The following is a 17262-nucleotide window of genomic DNA, read 5'->3' as shown; positions in this document are numbered from 1 at the left end:
ATGTAAGGTTTCCTCTTGCCCATCCTGTGAGTCTACTGATTTAGGATCACGGCAGCCATAGATTCACGGGGTTTTTCTGGGGGAGGAACCGGGCCCTTTTCTGTGCCACCCAGAGCCAGCCTTCAGGAAGGAAGACCCCTCATTGACTTGGAGTTAGAAGTAGTCAAGTCAATTGCCAACTGTTTTCTGTGCCTGGGTTTCTTTGGAGATACGATTCGATAAATTCAAGCAGCTTCTTCTCTCGCATCTTCACTTTTTGGTTAAGGATGAGGGACTAAGGAATGTGCCCTGCTTTAATGTGCGAGGAAGGGGACTCTCCAACTTTCATAGGCTTTGCCTATAACGTTTTTGAAACAAAATTCATTTCAAATCATTATTTTTGAAAACATTTGCCTGGGGTTTTTAGGAAAAGAGAGTTGGGTAGGATGGGTATGGAGAAATCCTAGTATAACTGTATTGCAAGGGCTTGTTGACTAAAGGTTAGCTGTGGGGCTCCGGATGTGAAAGTTCCAGGCAGGAGCAGCCTTGTTCCTCAGAGGGTGGAGTTATGAAAAAATTGACGGAGGAGGCTGAGCTTACGGCAAGACTGTTTCTGATCAGGTCTGTTTTCTGTGGGTGTGTTTGAAAGTGCTTTTGCCTGACAAGTACAGTTTGCTTTCACGGGCGGTTGAATCTGAATGCTTAGGTGTTTCTCTGCTTTTAAAAAGAGGTAAGAAGTAAACTTCATTAAGAAGTCTCATTTTAGTGAGGTATAGATTTACACTTTGAAAGCATATTAAAATCGTGATCCGGAATACTGGCATATTCAATATGTTTTCTTTTATACATTGATTATAGTAAGATTCTATCCATCTATTCGGAAGTGTAGGGTATAGTATAAATTGAGTGTAGTATCTATTTCAACCCATTATCAAGATTCCATTTTGTGTTGGGCTTGTTCAGTACTGGGTGTAGGTAGTAACGACGAATCTTCTGTCTCCTGAGATTCCTTAAGGCTTGGTGTGCTTGTATCAATACCAGGGGATGGCTATTTCCTTGCCAGATCTATTCACTCCTGGCTAGGAGTTTACAAAGTCACATTTAGAGAATGTATACGCTAGGTAATAATTACTTGTTGAACATCCTGGGCATGCTTTCACCTTTGCACCTGCTATTTCCTTGGCTTGAGATAACTGGAGGTCCCACTTCTTCACTTCGGGTCTTTATTCAAATGTCACCTTCTCAGTGAGCCTCATCCCAGGGCACCCTCCTCTTCCATTCATCATAATCTAATTACTGGTTCTTTATACCTCCTTGCACTAAAATAAAAGTGCCATGGGGACTGGGATTTTTGTCTGTTTGGTTCAGTGCTGTATCCCCAGGACTTAGTGCAATGCCTGGCACAAACAGGGTTTTATTAGTTGAATGACAATGATTAATTGAATTGATAAAATTGTACATATGTCACTTTTATTTGAGCATAATTTGTCTCTTTGTGAATACTCTAAACTCCAATTTGAACTGTATCAAGGGACATAGATATTAAGATTGATATAACTAATTTCATGTTTTATTCCTCCAAGCAGGCAGGAGTCTATCTGGGCCTGGTTACTATGATATCTGACTTTTGCTACACTCTAATTATATCTTAGTGGGTTTTGGTAGGAATCAGGCACTTTGGAACATCTAAGATTTTTTTGAGGTTGAGCCTACTATTTTTAAGGCTGATTGGTAGTCACCAAAGGTACCTTCTTGTTGTGAGGTCCCTTTTTTCTTGTCCAACATTTTCAGCCAGGCTGAAATTTCTGGTCATCTTTTTGGATTGTGGCATAATCTCTGGAAGGTCTCTTTAAAATGAAAGTACGTTACCTTGGTGGGTAACGCATTAACCCAAGGGTACTCATTGGCATGGACTCTCTATTGGAATTGCTAGTGGAGGAGCAGATAGATCCCTGATAGTATGGGCACCAGAATGGTACATTTTGATGGAGGTGGGTGCTGGGGAGAAGATAGTGTTGGAGCCTGAGGGCGGGGGCATTGACTGGAGATGGTAGACACAGTAAATGGAGCCAGAAGAAGTCATGACTCTTAGGGAACTGGATGTGTGGGAAGAAGGGGGAATCAGAAGACAAACAAGAAAGCATGAAGAGGGGCATGTGGCACTAAAAGTAACCCTCCAAGATTTGTACTGGGATCTTCTACAGCCTGATCTGTAAGATGATATGTGCTTTTGTCTCTTTAAATGGAGAAGGGTGAATAAATCATAATTTTAGAAGATTCCCAAATTGTGAAAATTGGTCCAACATGTTTGGGTTCACAATCCTGTTTCGCTCCTTTCTTTTTCTAATTAATGATTGGCTTGGGCTGTGAAATGAATTGGCACACAAGTCTTCTTATTTCCCCCCATGTCTTCTTTCCTGCAAGTTGAGTGTTGAATGCAGAGCCGTGCCTAGGAGTTACTGAACCTAGACAAGAAAGCAGATAGGTCAGCTTTGGGGTCATTTTGATGCTATAATTTTCTGAAGCCTTGCTGTATTTAGAAGGCGTATTTAACATTCTCTTTCTCCCTCAATCTCCATGCCTGTTCATTCTGTGGATGCTGAAGTCATTATGGCATTGTGGAGTGGATGGTGAAGGGCAGAAGAGACAGGGCTCTTTGTACTGGATCATGGGTTCTGGGAACAATCCTGGTCCTATCGCAGGCTCTATTGACCCATAAAATGTGTTATTAATCTTCTTACTGTCTGCCTTACAAGAGATATGGGAGGAGAAATGAGGTAATGTCTACTTAGACCTTCGAGCTTCTCGGAAGAACAACAGTCTACAGTAATATGATTTCCTAATGCATTTGTTTGTGTTGTAATGGAGTGTAATTTCATTTAGCCAAATTTCTTTAGATACCTCTAAAATATCTAACGGTCTTGCACAGGGGAAGCAGTCTGGCTTTGAGAGTAAGAACTGAGCCTCGACGAATCCTCAAAAAGTACAAGTGAGCTAGCTATAAATTTATGAGCTCGAGGGAAGGAAGCTGGGAGAGGAAGGAATGGGAGCTACAGATGGTGATGGGAGGGCAGTGGTTGTAAGTATCTTCAGAGAGTTTATAACGTTTTAAAATCCTGTTGTTTGAGTGCAAGATGGCGCTGTGGGAATCCCTACCACGGGCTGTCTGAGGGAGCGCCGAGCTACTGCGTCCGCCGCCGGGTTCCGGGTAACTGGGCGAGTCTGGGCGGGAAATGCAGATGTGCCGCCAGCAACCCCGAGCCCTCAGCCTTTTCAGCATCTTTCGAAGGTCCGAGACTGAGGAGTGCGAGGTCTCCGCAGCCCCAGGGGGAGGGGCGGCGCGAACCCAACTCGCCACGCTCCGGGCGCCACCTGTAACTTGGTTCTTTCCGCAGCCCCGCGTTGCTCCACGAGAAAGCAGAGGCCGAGCCCGGGCGGGTGCGATGGCCGCTGTGGTGGCCAAGCGGGAGGGGCCGCCGTTCATCAGCGAGGCCGCCGTGCGGGGCAACGCCGCCGTGCTGGATTACTGCCGGACCTCGGTGTCGGCGCTGTCAGGGGCCACGGCTGGCATCCTCGGCCTCACAGGCCTCTACGGCTTCATCTTCTACCTGCTCGCCTCCATCCTGCTCTCCCTGCTGTTAATTCTCAAGGCGGGAAGGAGGTGGAACAAATATTTTAAGTCGCGAAGACCTCTCTTTACAGGAGTCTCATCGGAGGCCTCTTCATCTATGTCCTGTTGTGGACGTTCCTCTAGGGCATGGTGCACGTCTACTGAAACGTGGGCAGGGATGACTTTAAAAAAAAAAAAAAAGATTGGGAGGAGTGTTGCCAGAAATTAACACCAGGTTAACACTAAGTTTTTAAATTGTTGGAGTCGCTGCTTGTCCTGTAACGTTATAAATAATTTATATCTTAAGACGAAGAGCCTGTACTGTTCTTCAGATTAAATGAAGAGTGAGACCCTTAAGAAACAAAAAAAAAAGGGCTTCTCTGGTGGTGCAGTGGTTGAGAGTCCGCCTGCCCATGCAGGGAACACGGGTTCGTGCCCTGGTCCGGGAATATCCCACATGCCGCAGAGCGGCTGGGCCTGTGAGCCATGGCCGCTGAGCCTGCGCGTCCGGAGCCTGTGCTCCGCAACGGGAGAGGCCACAACACTGGGAGGTCCGCGTACCGCAAAAAAAAAAAAAAAAAAAATCCTGTTGTTTTACTACAGATCAAGATGTCAATATATTTTAAAATATATACATTTATTTTAATTTAACAATATTGCATACTGGGCGACTCATCTGCAATATTGATCCTGCCGTCGTTCTCTACATTGATAGGCTCTTGACCGAGCCTCCTCCGAGATTTACTTTATTATGTTCCTTGGGCCACAGCTTGGTTGTTGAATAACTAGTTTCTGAGTCTGATATGGCAGTTCCCTATACATACCAACACATTGTAAGAGGCCTAGTAAGTTACTAAATAATCCTTTACCTTTGTTCTGTAGAAAAAGGATTAACAAGTCTTTTTTATTGAAGTGGTCACGAACAGTAGATTTTTAATGTAGGTTATTTGAGCAGTACTATAATTGAGTTGGCTTTCTAGTCAGTCCTAAAAAATGAAATTAAAACAGATGAAAAGTGGGGGAAGTATACATATGTATCATCTCTGACATACTATAAAGGTGTCAATTTAGGCTACACATCATTATTGGACAGTTTTGTTGTGAAATTTTCTGGAAGTGATTAGATCTTTAGCAATTCCAACTCAGTATTTTATAAGGAGGTCAGCCTTCTGTAAAGGAATTTTAAGGAAGTATTGAGTTAGCCAGGAAAGAAAATAGTATGTATTCTCTTACAGAGAGGTGACAATATACACCCTTTAATAGCAACTGATTTGTATTTTTAGAGAAATAATACTAATCAGAGTCCTCTCTCTGGAGGGAAGAAAAGTGTTACAACAACTTTTATTTGCTAACTGATAGAATGTAATGCAGAGAGAGCATATCCTGTCACCCAAAATGTGGCAGGAAAAAAGAAATTCCTACCAAATTGTGTTGCACGCCAGGGACATATGAAAAAAGTCACTGTCTCTCAAAGTGAGAGGAACATCTTATATAAGGAAGTGATATGGAATACTATGGAACTGCCCTTTAGACCAAAATAATCTTTTACTAAAAAATTATGACTCAGAGATACAGTTCATATTAAGTTAGATTGTGGATGATCTTAATAAAACCACATTTTTGTTGGAGGAGGTCATTGAGAGGACATGACTGCCAGTTGACCCGAGAGCTAGACCCTGGCAACTGGAGGCTCCTCACCCCCTCCCCTGACCTTGGAAGTACAATCTGCCCACTGATCACACAGTGGGAACCATTTTCAAGGACACAGCCTCGAGAGAGCAATGCGTCGTTGAGACCACACATCACTGAAGCCAGTTAAGGCCTCTATATAAACTTTTGATTCTGGTGCGCAGGTGTGGAGATATATTTGTCTTGTGGCCGCCCAAGACAAGGCTTGTAAGTAAGTTCCCTTGCATATTGAACCCGCCACCTACCAATCTGGAGTGGCCTGCCTCTTTCTTCAATCTCCCCTTGCCTTCTGTATATGGGGTCCAGTTTCAGATTTCACCCAAGGAAGCTCCCAAGGTTTCGAACCAACAGTTTTCTGTTCCTGACAATTAACTAAAATTTGAATGAGCATTTCTGAATGTTAAACATGTTGTGCATTTTTATGTCCTTATATAAAACTTCATGATACATTTATGAATTTCTGCAATTGTCTAAACATAGCTAAGGCATACTTTAAAAAAGATTGAAAAATATCCACTTTATATTAATCTGTTGTTAAATTGTGATGTTTTATTTGGATTTGTTTCAGAATCGAAGCAAACGCTTGGAGAAGGTCCATGTGGTTATTGGACATAAATCGTGTGACCTGGATTCTCTCATTTCTGCCTTCACATATGCTTACTTTCTAGACAAGGTGAGGGAAAAGAAGATTATGCTTTTTATTTGAATTATGATATAACTTTTAAAAACAAACATTTTCAGGAAAAACAAGGAAACTTAAATTTTCATGTTCTGGTTTATTGTTGCAGAGAATAATGTATTATAATCCATTAATCGATATTTATTGGTCACTTATTACATGTTAGGCATTGTTCTAGTCATTTTTACTGACTCTGCATAAAACATTATTTCAATAAGATCAATTTTTTTCAAATAAAAATTTAAAAATTTTATAATAGTTGATTACTTTTATGGAAATTCAGAGAATTGACAAAAGTAAGGATCAGAATTTCTTGTTTTCCTTTACCATTCTTGTTGGATAATCTTGCCTTTGGGAGTAGAAAAATATGTGTAGAAAAATATGTGCAGAATAACCTGTGTGAACATTACATGAAGTACAGAGCATACTGGCTGGAATTTTCAGTAATAGAGGTATCATGTCACATCTATATTCTGTGTTTGCCTTTTAGCCTGACTTTGCACAGCAAGGTCATTCTCAGTTGCAGTAATCTCCCTTGGGCCAGAGGTGGAAAAGACCTTCCTTGAAATAAACTGTCTTAAAATTTCCATTCCATAAATTCATCAGCCCATGTTAATGGCTCACCTTAAAGCCTAAAAAATTACATTATGAGTGTCTCAGTGCTATTCCCAATTTCACACAGTTTTTAATTTTCTGGAGTTAAATTTGTTTTATTCAATTTTGTTTGGATCCTTAACTCTGAGAGTATGCATAGCTGATCTAGAACGATTTAAATTCACATGAAACCCAGTCTTCCAGAATGAGCTATAGGTGGCAAGAATGGCCTTGGGTCAGCAGCTGACAAAAATACCAGATAAAATCTTCCGATATCTACATACAGCTTTCTATCAAATTTATCTTAAAATGTGCCAAAGTTTACAAGGGAGATTAATTGGTATGAGGAGAGAAATGTGCCTGTGTTAAGACATGCATATCGAATACTAATCTTATTAACTGAATTTTTTCTTATTGAAGTATAGTTAATTTACAATATTGTGTTAGTTTCGAGTGTACAGCAATGCGATTCAGCTACTTTGCTGTACACTTGATTTTCAGATTCTTTTCCATTATAGGATATTACAAGATACTGAGTATAATAATTCCCTGTGCTATGCAGTAGGTCCTTGTTGTTTACCTATTTTATACATAGTAATGTGTATCTGTTAATCCCAAACTCCTAATTTATCTCCCCCCGCTGCCCGACTTAACTGGGTTTTTTGTTTTTTGTTTTTAAACGTCTTTATTGGAGTATAATTGCTCCACAATGGTGCGTTAGCCTCTGCTGTACAACAAAGTGAATGTCACACAGATACATACGTCCCCATATCTCCCCCCTCCTGTCTCCCTCCCTCCTCCCCATCCCACCCCTCCAGGCAGTCACAAAGCACCGAGCTGATCTCCCTGCGCCACGTGGCTGCCTCCCACCAGCTATCCACTTCACGCCCGGTAGTGTATACACGTCCATGCCACCCTCCCCCCTCGTCCCAGCCCACCCCCACCCTCCCCATATCCCCAAGTCCACCCTCTAGTAGGTCTGTGTTTTTATTCCCGTCTTGCCCCTAGGTTCTTCATGACCATTATTATGATTATTTTTTTTTAGATTCCATATATATGTGTTAGCATACGGTATTTGTTTCTCTCTTTCTGACTTACTTCACTCTGTATGACAGACTCTAGGTCCATCCACCTCACTACAAATAACTCAATTTCATTTCTTTTTATGGCTGAGTAATATTCCATTGTATATATGTACCACATCTTCTTTATCCATTCATCTGTTGATGGACACTTAGGTTGCTTCCATGTCCTGGCTATTGTAAATAGAGCTGCAATGAACATTGTGATACATGACACTTTTTGAATTATGGTTTTCTCAGGGTATATGCCCAGTAGTGGGATTGCTGGGTCATATGGTAGTTCTATTTGTAGTTTTCTAAGGAACCTCCATGCTGTTCTCCATAGTGGCTGTATCGATTTACATTCCTACCAACAGTGCAAGAGGGTTCCCTTTTCTCCACACCCTCTCCAGCATTTATTGTTTGTAGATTTTTTGATGATGGCCTTTCTGACCGGTGTGAGATGATATCTCATTGTAGTTTTGATTTGTATTTCTCTAATGATTAATGATTTAACTGGGTTTTTTGACTTCTAGAAAAAAGGCGTTGCTTGTCTTGAGAACACAGAGTTGACTGAACCAGACTGGTTTTTAGACTGACCATGGGATGGACTCTTAAGGAAATTATATAATAATAATGACACCACCACCAACAGCTACAGTGTCCTAAATGAATATAATAACATCCAACAAAAGGAGTGAGAAAACTAGTTGTAATAGTAAAATAGATAAAGAGACGTGTGGCCTCTTTTCTCCCTCTTCTAAGGCTCATTACTAAGCATGGGGACCAATATGGAATTAGTGATGGGTCACATACTGGGAATTTGTTAAATATCTGTGTCTTCCTCTTAATTTACTGGACCCTGCCCCCTATCACGGGTCTGCATCTCCATTTTAATTTTTCCTGAGAACCTGGCTACTCCCTCTCAGAGTATTAACACATAGGAGAAGGACAGAGTTTGCAGCTTCACATGTTTGACTGTTTAAATACTTTTCACTCTGGTAGGTAAGCCCCATTCTATGGATGGTGAAAACTGAGGTTCAGAAAGAAAAATAGCTTTCTCAAAGTCACGCAGCAGAGGCTGGGGCTAGAACCTAGTTTTTCTGACTCCAACTCCAGAATAGGTCCTGCCAGGATAGCCTCAGGCCACATGGCTCCTGACTCAAGTTTCAGTATCAGGAGTTAGATATAACTCTATCAATTAATAAGAAAAACAACTTGTTATGCATAAATTGCTAATAATTATTACATGATTGTGATTCTGTATTAGCCTGACAGGTAGAATAAAACCCACCTTGTTGGAATGGCTTTGTGCTTTGTATACCATAGCAGTAGGTGATTCATTTATTCCACTCAACAAATATGTGTTACCTACTTTGTGCCAGACCATTTTATGCACTGAGAAACATAACTGAACAAAAAAGACAAAAATCCCTGCTAGGAAGGGGAGATGGATGATGAAGATGTGAAAACTGTGTAATAAATACTAGGCTTGTGACAGAGCTAGTGATGACGAGAGAACAAAGGCCATTTACTTTATGCAAAAATTCACTGTTCCCAAACCCCACATTCTCTCAGCAATATTTAGGGTTTATTGCCATAGACTCATAGTCATTTTTAAAAGCACCTTCATTTTTAAAATTCCTATGGAGAAATAAGTTTATTATTGTGAATCTGAAATTCTCTAACGTCTACCCACCTCCTGTTTCCCCCATCACTACAGTTTTTTTTAAGAGGTTTGTTAACATAAGATTTTAAAAAATAATACAAGAAATTAATAGAAATCACAGCCTGCTAGTCTGTGGACCAGGTTTTGGCTCATATGAGTTTTCACTAACCTACACAGTATTTTTTTTTTTTTTTTTTTTGGCCTTGCCGTGCAGCATGTGGGATCTTAGTTCCCCGACCAGGGATCAAACCCATGCCCCCTGCATTGGAAGTATGGAGTCTTAACCACTGGACCACCAGGGAATTCCCCTCCTACACAGTATTTTTAATTAAAAAGTTAATTGGAACAATTAAACATCACAGATAATACCCCCAAATCAAGATTTCTAGCTTTTCTTGAGTAATTGAAAGATTTACCTATCCTGGACCTGAATTTTTTGCATGGAAACATTTGGCTGGAGCCAAGTGGCAGGCATCCAGTATAGATGGGTCATATAGGCCTTCTGTGTCACCACAGTCTTGACCTATCCTGCTGTAATCATTCTAATTTTCTGCTGATTCCATAAAGACATGTGAATTTGTTTCCTATGAAGAAGAGAATGTGTATGTATATTTTTCAGTCGTGGAAGGGGTGCAAAGAGACATAAAATATTTCAAGGAAGGCACGAGAAGTTTCATGTGGAGTAACAAGAGGTTAAAAAAAATTAGGGGCCAGTTACCCAAGGAAAATGCTCTGCTAATTGGGTTCAGGAAAAGCTGGTTATGAATGTCAAGTGGTTTAGCGAGGCTTGGTTCCCCTTCCAGTTATCCTCAGGTTTGAGAAAATGTAGTTGTATTCTTTCCTCCTGCTGCTGTCAGTGATTCAGTCAACTTTTTTTCCTGGTAGGTCAGCCCACCTGAGGTTCTCTGTTTGCCCGTGCTGAACATATCAAGAACTGAATTCAGCTACTTCACCGAGACAAGGTTTATTTTAGAAGAGCTAAATATCTCTGAATCATTCCACATATTCCGAGATGAAATTAATCTGCACCAGCTAAATAATGAAGGGAAGTTATCTCTAACACTTGTTGGCAGCAACATGCTGGCGAGGTAAGGCTTCACATGAGGCTCTGGAGGGAGTTTGATCTTTTAACAAAGGTTCTTTTGTGCAAAGTGTTACCTTGTTCAGGATTTTTGTAGTTTAGGGAGATGTATCAAAGGCCAAGGACATTCACAGGAAAGGGAATGTGTTTTTTCTCTTACGTCAAAATTCAGGCTATGCCAGTTCTCTGTTTTTACTTTGGCATTTCAAATATGATATCTTTGAGTGGAAAGTTCTTGTAAAATAGACCAAAATTATAATTTTAAATCATTTCAAACACTTTCTTATACAAACGCGACAGTCCTATGTATTGTTGCTGAAAATGTATAATGAAGATTGAAATTAAACACTAAGTAAAACTGAAAGATTCTTATCTCAGTAGTGAAATGGAAAATTATGTACATGGGCTATGAAAGCTCTTTGATCACTGGCTCATTTATTCATAGCATTATACTATAAAAGCAGGATGGATTTTTGATAGTTCATGTAATTTGAACTCCTTATTTTATGGACAAGAAACCTGAAACCCAGTGTTGCAAATGACTTGCCCAAAGTACCACATGCAGTTAGTAGAAGAGTTTGGACGAGAACATGGGTCTTCTGCTTCCTTCAATAAGTCCTTAGGGGCTGCTAACTGGTACATGAATCTACAGGTACATAAAGAGGAATGAGACAAATTCCCTGCTTTCAAGGACCTTACAGCCCATTGCAAAGAGTCCTATTCTGATAAGCTCTCTGTTGCTAACAAGTGAAGAGTCCCCAGTAGTTTGAGATGATAGTTTTTTTGCACACTTTGCCAATTTGCTGATCATTGATGACATTCACCAGTGGACGCTGATCTTAGTATACATGAAATAAAAACGTGTACAAGTATCTGATTTTTAATCTAACCTTCTTAAGGAAGCATCTTTAGGGATGAATACGCTGAATCAGTCATGCAGTTCATTCAGTTATAAAGAGTTTGGAAAATAATCTGCCTGTGTGGGCTGTTTTTATCCCCATGTTATTTGAAACACACAAAATTCTTTTGAATAATATTTATCAATCACTTGTTGACAACTGGCTGAGAGTTATTCATAGGTTATTTGACTGACTTCAGTTATTAGTGTTCAGGATGATCACATGCTTGACTAAATTTACATGTTAACTTTTTCAAACCAACTATAACACAAGTAGATGTGGACAAAAACAATGCAGGAAGCCAAAGGAGTGAACTATGAAACATGTGTTTCAGTCAAGATCTTAGGGAGAGTTTTGTAACCAATTAAAATGGAAACCGTGCTGGTTTTGAGACTGAAGTTGTGAAGTCTGGTTTTTGGATTGTTTATGAAATAGGATGTTTTTCAATATCAAATTGAGATCATTTTCTTCATTTGCCATTCTTTGGTTTTTGGCAGACAGAAAGAATACAGTTTTATCCACATCTTTCTTCCCGCCTTTGATAAAAGCCAGCTCTATCTCATGTAAAAAGAATGATGTGGAAATAAATAAGCCAGTAGTATTTTTTCCTCCAGCACCATAACTGGATGTGTGAACTTTGGAACTAGATAGAGTTTAAATACAAGTAGCCTACTTACTAGCTATGTGACCTTGGTCACTTTTATTTTATCTTATTTTTTTATACAATTTTTAAAGGTTACACTCCATTTGCAGTTTTTACAAAATATTGGTTATATTCCCCATGTTGTTTTAGTCATGTTTCTTAACCTTTTCATGCCTTTTTCCCCCATTGTAAAATGGGGATTTTAATAGAACCCATTGAATAGGGTCATTTTATGGTATAAAATGTGAAAATACTCTGAAAGTATTTATTATAGTGTCTGACCTGTAGTGGAAGCCCAGTAAATATTAGGTATAACAATGATTATTATTGTTGTTATTATTATGTCCAACAGCAAAACAAGAGGTGTGAAGAGGTACTAAGGCGTGAAGGTCTTCTAAGACTCTTGGGGAGGTGATTAGTTGAAATGAAATGTGATAACACATAGAATAAGTCATGTGAACTTACATATGTATTTGGCTATTAAGAGGAGGTCATTTGTGTGGAAGCAGAGGTTAAATAATTCCAAAAAGTAAAAAAACATGCCATATCTCTTCCTCTTCCTCTCCTCCATTTGCTTTACAGTGAGGACAAAACTTTAGAATCAGCAGTCGTCAAGGTCATTAATCCAGTTGAGCAGGACGATGACGGGTTTGAGTACCGAGAGTCTTCCTCCTCTCTGGTGGTGAAAGAGATTCTCCAGGAGGCTCCCGAGCTCATCACCGAGCAGCTGGCTCATCTGCTCAGAGGTGAGAGATGACTCTTTCTATTAAATACTGGAAGGCTTAATGGAGTGTCTCTTGACTCGCTCATGCAGAAAGAGTGCGATCCATTCTTGGGTTAACAATCCCTTTCAAGACCACGGGAAGCTTCATCAGAGAGGCAGGGTGTAAAGAGTTTGTTAAAGAGTAGCATTATATTGAATATTAAAAATGTGCATTTAGAAACAGGCATGAAGGATCTTTGCTCTTGCACCAGATCAGCATATTAAATGGACCTGCTGCACTTCTGCTGGGGAGTGGGAATAGCTCCTCTGGCCATCTAACAGCTTCCAGAGGTGATTCTTGCTCCAGAACAGAGTGGATATCGGCCAGAATTCCACGCCCCTACATGGAAATATCTGCTGGTACTTATACGTGCCTCGTTTATATAATACTGCTTGGATGGCAAAGTTACGCACCTTCGTTTTGGTGATATTGTGCAGGGCTTTTATGGTCAGATTGCCACCTCCTTCTCCCCCCATCATGTGGTGTTTTCCACCTTCACCAGCCTGCTTTAAGCACACCATCGTCAATTATCCTCATCTCTCTTTCATCTTCCTCAGTGGAGCCCATCTCTTCTAAAAAGTGGTTTCCAAGCTGGAAATTGTCAGTTGACTTTGGTGCCACAAAATTAACCACAAAAATTCCATATTATCTTGTGTAGGGCAGTTTGGGGTTTTGTATAAAGCTTTTTTTCTCCTTCCAGCAATCCGTCTTTAACATGGTAGACGAAGACTTTTCTCAGAAGTATTTGACATAGGAAAGTGAAAAGCAGTGATTAACAGGCTGAAAGAATTAAAAAAGGAAAGAGAAGCCCAAGAATACGTGACAACTCTTTTAAGGCCTTTTTCCTTTGCTTCCTCTACTACTACCAGAATTTGGAGAGAAAAAGGTCCTAGACTTTTATAGTTCCGACAAATGTCTTAGAACCAACGGCCCCAGTCAACCTGTTTTAAATACTTTTCTGGCTCTGGACATCTGTAAAACTGCTCTCTGGGAAACTGTGCCTTCAAGTAAACTAAGTCAGCGCAATCATTTATTTATGACAGAGCAGAAGGGAAATAAAGGCGATCGGGGATCTCGGCCAAGAAGGAAGTTGTTTGGCAGTGCAAATATGTGGTGCAGGCAAACACTAGAGAATATGCTGTTTAAACATTTTGCAAACTAAGAAGTTTGGTTTATTGTTCAAAAAAAATACAAGTGTTGTTTAGTAGGAAAGAAATGTAGTCAAGGAATAGTTCATCGTGATTTTCTATAAGTAATAAAATAATATCAAACTGCAGTACATTGGAACAAAGATATGATTTTGTTGTTGACGATGATGAGGAGGATAACAATGATGATATTCGGCTTTAGGGAATCAGAAGGGATGCAGACCCTCTTGTTAGTTACCTTAGTTTTAGTTTTCAAAGCTACCAAGAATAAGAACTATGGTAAAGTACCTTGGTTTTTCTTATCATCAGATATTTTTCATAACTTTGGGCTTGAGATGGCACTGGAAAGCTGGCAGGATAGGGACATCACTTCCTTGTTGCTTGGAAATTGGAATTTGAACGGATACAGTGCCTCTACCTGTGAAGACTGCCAATACAGATGCTGTCATGAGGAAGCCAGAGTCACTGAAGCCTGGGAGGTAGTAGACATGGGTGTCTTATTATAGTGGAAAGAGGGCTCTGGGGACCTTTGACCAAAGTGTGTGCATGTGCATATGCATGTATACATTACGTGGAAGGGAGGTGAAACATCACTGAACAGTTTGGCCAAAAGGGAACGGAAGGATTATGATCAGAGGAGTTTGACTTTAAAAAGGTAACTGAAATGTTCAGAGTGAGAAGGGCAATGGGCCAATTTTTAAAACCTCTTGAACCTTTAATAAATATAAGAAAGGAACCAAGTCGAATTTTGCTATGTTCACTAAGCTCAAACTTAGATTTTAGGGCTTCCTTGGTGGCGCGGTGGTTGAGAGTCCGCCTGCCGATGCAGGAGACACAGGTTCGTGCCCCGGTCCGGGAAGATCCCACATGCCGTGGAGCGGCTGGGCCCGTGAGCCATGGCCGCTGAGCCTGCGCGTCCGGAGCCTGTGCTCCGCAACGGGAGAGGCCACAACAGTGAGAGACCCGTGTACCGCAAAACAAAAACAAAAACAAAAAACAACTTAGATTTTATAGTTTTCCAATCATGTATTAACACCAAACCTACAGGGAAGTTTTAAAGGGAACTTTTTTTATGTGCCTATAAATAATTTTAGGATTCATTATTTTCATAACATAATTCTTTCTAAAGAGTTTTCTCTGGAAATAGCTATGTTATTTTGTATTTTGGGGTGCTCAGAATGATCATTAATTTGACACACATGTCTAGAACATGTATTATGCATTCTTCTAGGTCTTGAAGGGATGCAAATTTCTACACACACCTTTGCCATAAAGAATTTTGAAAAATGTCTGTTTCCAGATGTCATGAGGGTTAAATAGTTACAGTCAAGAATTCAAAGAATCTTTAAAAACAGCATAATTGGACCTCTATGGAAGATATATTATTATAAACTTTGTGCCAAAAAAATCTGAATATACTCCAAACTAAGTACTTAATCAATTTGATTGTCCTTTGCCTTTCATTCTCATGATCATATCCTAAAATCCATCATGCTGAGGCACACTGGTGTGCTGTAAGTGGATTTCAAGTGGGCCAAGGTATTGATCCCCTCAGTCCTTGGAGAGGACCCTAAGTATGCCTCCTAGCCTGGTAGGCTGAAAAAAAAATCTAATTTTCTGTGTGTTCCTTAATGTGCAAAAGATTGAGCCTACTGTTCCACTGTTCTTATCTTTGGTGCCTGGAACAGTGCCTGTCATATAATAGACCCTCAATAAATCCTGTCATAAAATGAATTTTGCAAGATTGTTTATATAGTTTCTGTTTTTATGACTATATTGATTTAATTGGTACTATGATATTGTAATTTCCATTTCATTCCAGCCCACCCCTACCATATTCTTAATGTCCAGAATTTGAACATTGTTTCTTCCAATAATAACCCCCCACTTTTTTAGCTTTTAGAAATCCTTGTTTTCGTATTTTGCAAACATTTGTTTTTATTTTCATCTTTTGGTTGTCCACTTTATATATATAAGTTTAACCCTTTCATGGAGTATAATACATGCACAGAAAAGAATACAAAACATAAATATAAAAATATAAATATACAGTTCAGTGAAATATCACAAAAGGGACACCCTTTTAACAATTAACCAGGTTAAGAAGTAGAACAAGATGACCGCTTTGTGCCCCTCCCCATCACCACTCACTCCCTCTCTAACTAAGGGTAACCAATATTCTGATTTTTATGGCACACACTTTCCTGCTTTTCTTTAAATTTTACCACCCCTATGTGTCCCCCATAACACTAGAGATTGGTTTTTGTCTGTTTTGTATATTATGTAGATGGAATCATATAGTATACACTCTCATTGTTATTAGATCTCTATATTTATATTAAATGTAGTATCTATTTGCATAGGTCAGTTATCTATCATCTATTATTTATTTTATTTTTTGTGTCCTTTCTTCTTCCATAGAATATTTGAAGTGGTTTACAAAAATGCATGTAAATATAACAAAACAGAAAAAAGGGTCAGAGTCAGGAAACATACAAATAAATAAATTTGGAGGAGTAAAAGTGGTGTTCTGTTTGAAAGTTTGAATAATGGCTTCCTGGAGTCAATGAAAAAATAGAAATATAATTAATTGTAAAATTCATATTATTACTAAAACAAACACATAATACCAGTTCCTTATTAAAAGAATATCTAACTCTAAAGGTTTTTTCCTTATGTCAGTCTTCTTGAAAAGACACCTAATAGTCATAGGGATCCTCCAACTTTTACATACGTAATAGCATTTTATACAGGAACTGGGCAGAGTGCATCACACACTTTCTGCTCCTCAGTCAGCGCATGGAGATGGTTTTAATCAGCTTCATCTTGTCTAGTAAACGTATTTCCTGTTCCAAATCTCTTTTCTATACATGCTGATGTTTTTCTCTAAATACAGGATAGTAATACTTAAAATCAGTCATATTGGAATCTTTTGTAGTCTTATACTCACTGCTGTAGCTGTATATCAAAATGTTTGCATTATGCGATAATATTATATTCAAATATGGAGATAGAACCTGATTATTATGGATGCTGTTAAAAGATCATTTGTATACTGATTAGAAGTAGGTATCAAGTTGCCAGTGTAGAAATAACCTGCTGTGTTTATCTAATAATCTCCCCTGTCATGCTATCATATGGACCTTGGCAGGAGAGTTATGGATAAATGTCAACAGGTGACCCAGCCATGGCTAATATGTGTTCAGGCTCTGTGGGGGATTTAACAAAGTTGACATAATTTGTGTTTTCTTGAATTAATACTTCTTACAATAGCTAGGTCTTGCTGTTGTCTTTCAGTAGGACATACCTCAAACTTAGAGATTTTAGGATACAGATCATTAGCATCGCTTTCATCCGAAAAGACATAGATTTACTTATGGAGATTACTTTCTAATTATTTGTGTAAGAAATTATTTGTCTAAGAAAAGAATGTGCTCATTCAGATG

The 17262-nt window shown here is 39.3% G+C and overlaps 1 protein-coding gene and 1 pseudogene across 1 annotated transcript in view; both read left to right on the top strand.

Annotated features, from left to right (window-relative positions):
- The window catches only part of PRUNE2 (prune homolog 2 with BCH domain), a 265400-nt gene that overhangs the window by 43957 nt on the left and 204181 nt on the right, over nucleotides 1-17262 (top strand). Inside the window, exons 2-4 of the mRNA XM_089913317.1 lie at nucleotides 5847-5951; nucleotides 10167-10369; nucleotides 12487-12650. Of these exons, the coding sequence (XP_089769443.1) occupies nucleotides 5847-5951; nucleotides 10167-10369; nucleotides 12487-12650 (472 nt within the window). The remainder of the gene's footprint in view (nucleotides 1-5846; nucleotides 5952-10166; nucleotides 10370-12486; nucleotides 12651-17262) is intronic.
- Nucleotides 2577-5226, top strand: LOC149748981 (ER membrane protein complex subunit 6-like; annotated as a pseudogene).

Source organism: Delphinapterus leucas, chromosome 6 (genome assembly GCF_059928025.1).
Source record: "Delphinapterus leucas isolate spDelLeu-1000000601 "Yukka" chromosome 6, BTC_Dleu_Yukka2, whole genome shotgun sequence".
NCBI classification, from domain to species: Eukaryota; Metazoa; Chordata; class Mammalia; order Artiodactyla; family Monodontidae; genus Delphinapterus; species Delphinapterus leucas.
This window is presented reverse-complemented; position numbering and strand designations above follow the sequence as displayed.